This window comes from Ovis aries, chromosome 7, assembly GCF_016772045.2.
Source record: "Ovis aries strain OAR_USU_Benz2616 breed Rambouillet chromosome 7, ARS-UI_Ramb_v3.0, whole genome shotgun sequence".
Lineage (NCBI taxonomy): Eukaryota > Metazoa > Chordata > Mammalia > Artiodactyla > Bovidae > Ovis > Ovis aries.
Genome location: NC_056060.1, coordinates 23,115,240 through 23,120,178, shown reverse-complemented (window position 1 = coordinate 23,120,178; position 4,939 = coordinate 23,115,240). Strand labels below are relative to the sequence as shown.

The 4,939-nt window shown below is 40.5% G+C and overlaps 1 gene segment (V, D, J or C); it reads left to right on the top strand.

Moving 5' to 3' along the window:
• Positions 1-3,306: 3,306 nt before the first annotated feature.
• LOC114115753 (T cell receptor alpha variable 25-like) lies at positions 3,307-4,492 on the top strand. The segment is given in 2 exon segments: positions 3,307-3,456; positions 3,715-4,492. Coding segments are annotated over 2 exon segments (429 nt in total).
• Positions 4,493-4,939: the final 447 nt, after the last annotated feature.

Here is a 4,939-nt window from a genome sequence, read left to right as displayed (position 1 = left end):
TCCTGCTAAGTCGCTTCAGTCGTGTCCGACTCTGTGCGACCCCATAGATGGCAGACCACCAGGATCTCCCGTCCCTGGGATTCTCCAGGCAAGAACACTGGAGTGGGTTGCCATTTCCTTCTCCAATGCATGAAAGTGAAAAGTGAAAGTGAAGTAGCTCAGTCGTGTCTGACTCTTAGTGACCCCACGAACTGCAGCCTACCAGGCTCCTGTGTCCATGGGATTTTCCAGGCAAGAATACTGGAGTGGGTTGCCATTGCCTTCTCCTATCACACCTGAGCATCACCAGCTAATCTTCTCTGCTAAGGCAGGAGCACTCAGACAGCAGGTGAAATGAAGTTTGGTGAAACAGACAGATGTTTCAGGTCCAACTCTTAGAGACAATCAGAAATCAGAGAGAGGGAAAGCGCACTTTGTTCTTGCTAATATCTCACAAGTCTCCAACAGGATTCTCTTCATGCGCTTTAGTGTCACTGTGTTTTGCTGCACAACAAACCACCTCAAAACTTACTGTTTAATTACCTCATGATACCTCTGCTCAGCGCTGTGAAAGGGGGCTCAACTGCACTGGAATCCCTCAATTTATTCACTTAATTAGTGGGGTTGACTGGAAGCTGAGGCTCAGCTGAAATCTCAGAGGCCCGGGCTCATCTCTCCTTTAGACGTTCTCAGGACTGACCATGGCCCATGCATGTGGTCTCTCTGTGGCGCTGAGGAAGCTGGGCATCTTACACTGTGCCTCGGGGCTTCCAAAACCACAGAAGTGCCAACTGCCAGAGTCGCCACCTCTCGCCTCAGAACTGGCATGATGTGAACTTCTGCTCATCTGTTTACTACAGCAAGTCATGCAGACAGCCTGGCCTCAGTGTGTGCGGGGGCTACACAAGGTCCCAGATATCAGGGAGCAGGGTCACTGGAGGTAACTTTGGCCACTAGCTTCCAAGTAAGCTGATAGAATAAATACATTCCTTGTGGCAAACTGGCACCAGAGCACTAATGAAGCACATAGACCTTAATAACCATCAAGGTCATGTCAGTTTACTTCTCAAATAGCACCCTATCCACTTCCTCATCTCTATACTCCTTGCAGCCCCCCTAATCCAAGCATTTAGCATCTCTGACTTGGATAACTGCAAAGGCCTCTTCACTCTCTTCCTGCCTTTATTCTCAACTCTTTGAATGTGACTTCTACATGACCACAGAGTATATATATATATATATATATATATATATATATATATATATATGTAGGAGAAGGAAATGGCAACCCACTCCAGTATTCTTGCCTGGGAAATCCCATGGACAGAGGAGCCTGGCGTGCTGCAGTTCATGGGGTCACAAAGAATTGGACATGACTTACCGACTGAACAACAATAACAACAATAATAACAACAATAACGTATAAAGTTAGTTTGCTTCCTGCTCATCTTTGGATAATGAAGAACCATTAGAAATTGTAAAGATCAAATGTTATATTAAGAATTACAAGGCAATGCACAATTTTCCCCTGAGTTACTTGCAGTTTTCTCATTCACCCTTTTCTGCCACATACTCTAGATGTACATCAGCCACTTTAAAATAAAACCATTTATGCTAGTATTAAGCTCTTTCCTTAATATGAACCTTTGCAGATACTGTCCTCTTTGGTCAGAATGGTTTTTCCCAAATACTTGTTTAAAACATTTATATGTACTCAACCTTTACAGCCCAGTTCAAGCAACATTATTTCTTTTTTTAAAAAAATTAAATTTATTTATTTTAATTGGAGGTTAATTACTTTACAATATTGTATTGGTTTTGCGAAATCTTAGAGGATAATATTGCTAACTTTTAATTATAAATATTCTTGAATCTGGTCCCCTCTTAAGATGGTTTGACAAGAATATTTGCTACTGAGGGTCATCTTATATTTATATTCATTCAAACTGTTTCCTATGAGGCATGAAGAGATTCCTTTTAGTCCACAAACCAAAGCATGGTCAGGTTCCCTTCTTTTCATTTAGCAAATATCTCCTTCACAGCACAAGACCCGGAGATGGGCTATGGCAAATACAATGGTGTGAGTTGGGAAAGAGCAACCTTCTCCAGTGGGTGACTATTCTGTCTTGGTTTTACATCCGTCTGTGTAAACTGCGGCAGGGCTCCTGATCTGCATGAAGACCAGGGAACTTTTAAAGCATCCCCAAGTACTGCTCCAGACCCCTTGCTCTTTTAGGGTGGGAGTGGAGCCTTCACCAACACAGCGTTCCTAGATTTGTCTTCATTTGGAGTTCAAACCCAACATGCCTGAAAAGGAAAAGTTATCCCAATGATGTGCATTTCAAAGAACTTTGTTAACTCATGAGATTTTCCTTTTCCATTACATCCTAAACCTGCTTCTCTTTTTGTTTCTATATATAAAGTAATTCAGATTCAGATTTACTTTTGACTTTAAAGAAGTTTTGAGATGTCTACCATTTATATAACTGCATGGCAACAGTTCAAAGACATTAAAGATCCTATAGTGAGTTAGAAGGTGGGCCCCAAAATATACATTCACATCCTAATCCATGGAAACTGTGAATGTGAACTTATTTAACACAGAAACTTTACAAATGTAATTGAGAAAAGGGTATCAAAATCCAATCATACTGAATTGTCTTGGTGGGGCCTCAATCCAGTGACAAATGTCCTTTTATGAGACACACAGGTGAGAAGGCCTTGTGAGGTCTTCTCGATGGAGGAGGAGGCTGGAGGTATACAGTCACTAGCAAAGGAGGACGTGGAGCCACCAGAAGCCAGAAGAGGCAAGGAAAGATTCTCTCCTCATGTGGAAGGAGTCTGTTCCTGCTGACACCTTGTTGTCAGACTTCTGACCTCTAGATTGTAGGGAACCAATTCTTGCTTTTTGGAGCCATCAAATTTGTGATAATTTGTAATGGCAGAACAAGGGCTACTGGGGCTCACACAGTTTTCCAAAGGTGACATTTCTAAACAGCTACAAGCAACTCCTGATTGTTTACATTCATGGAAGGGCATTTTTAGATTAAATTAAAGAGTAATTAATTAAATTACTCTTTGGGACATTTGCATTCAAATTCTCACACAAGTAAACATACACATTTATTTATCATTCAACAAATGTTTGAGTAACCACTATTTACCAAGTATTACTGGATCGGCAATTTTTGATCCAGTCACAGAGGGGCAGCATCTGCAAACATTGACACTCCTTGGGGAAGATGGGTGGGTAATAAGGTAGTAAGTCTGACTTGCTGTCTCAGATTGTCTCCTTGCTGTCTCCTGTCTATTTTCTTTCCTAAAGGCAGTATAGACTACATTTCTATGGGTCTGGAAGAAGCTGATACAAGGGAAACCCTTTTAGGAGCAGGCAGATTCAGCAACTCTTTCTGAAGAGGAAGAAAAGGGAGATGCTACTGTTAGCACCAGTGTTGATCTTATGGATGCAAATATCAGGTGAGTCTGATTCCTCCCAGAAAATTCAGCACAGAGGAATCTTATCTGCAGGCAACTGTAGGAGTGGGATTTTCTGACTGAAAGCAGGATGTTGAGAAAAACATAACAACTACAATGTGGGAGGGAGACAGAGGGAGTTGGGGAGGGAGACGTGGAAAGAAGGAGAAAATACACAAGAAGAATGAAAGACCATTACAGCTGAGAGAATAAACATCTAATGAGACTTTCTCTGTTACTTCTCATTGCTTTTCTGAACAGAAATGAATGGAAAACAGATAAAGCATTTTCCTGAATTCTTGCTTCTGCAAGAAGGGGAGAACTTCACCACATACTGCAATTCCTCAAGTACATTTTACAGCTTACAGTGGTATAAGCAGAGGCCTGGGGGAAGTCCTGTCTTCTTGATGATATTAACTAAGCCTGGAGAAGCGAAGACGGAGCAGAGACTAACAGGTCGGTTTGGAGAGTCCAGACAGCACAGCTCCCTGCACCTCGCTGCTGCCCAGCTCTCAGATGCAGGAACCTACTTCTGTGCAGAGGCACAGTGCTCTGGAAGCACCTGCTGTCTGTCCCCAAACCTCACTGTGGGCTCCAGCGGTCTCTCCTCATCTCTCCTCAGAGCAGGGGCTAGAGAAAGCTGAAGTCATGATGTCTATGAAGAAATTGAATTTTAATTAAAAAATAATCCCCAGATTCAGTGTCACTGAAAAATTCTGTCAAACATTGAAGAGGAATTAGCATGAATTATACACAGTTTCTTGCAGACAATAGAAAGAAAAAATTCTTCACTCATTTTATGAGGCTAATATTACCCTGATGCCAAAATCAGACAAAGACCATAAAGAACTGAAAACTACAGGGAAATATCTTTTATCTAGAAGATAGACACAAATTTCTGAAAATATTTTACCAAGTAAAATTCATTGATATGTAAAATGAGTAATATACCAAGCACAAATGTAATTTCTTTCAAGGGTGCAAGACACATTAATACTGAAAATCAATGGATAGAATTCACATTAGCAGGGTAGAAAAGAAGAATCATATCATCATATTAATCTAGTCAGAAAAAATGATTTGCAAAAATTCAGTAGTCAATTATGGTGAAAACTCTGAGAATCACAAGAATAGTGGGGAATTTCCTCAATAGCTAATGGTATTCTCACTAGTAAAAGACTATAATTTTCTCTAAGAAAGAGAAAAAAACAGTGTCCATTCTTGTCACTCCGTACAGTGCTAGATGTTGGAGCAAGTGCAATAAAAAAGTAGATGTAACGATCTTATGGAGTTGAAAGAAGAAGTAAAACTGTCACTATTTGCTGGTAACATGATTATCTATGTAGGAAATATGAAGAATATGCCCCTAAATTTATATTAGGGAAATCAAAATTAAAACCACAAAGAGATACCATTTCACATACATCATAAGGGATAAAATTAAAAATACTGACAATACCAAGTTCTGGCAAGGATGCAGAGAAGT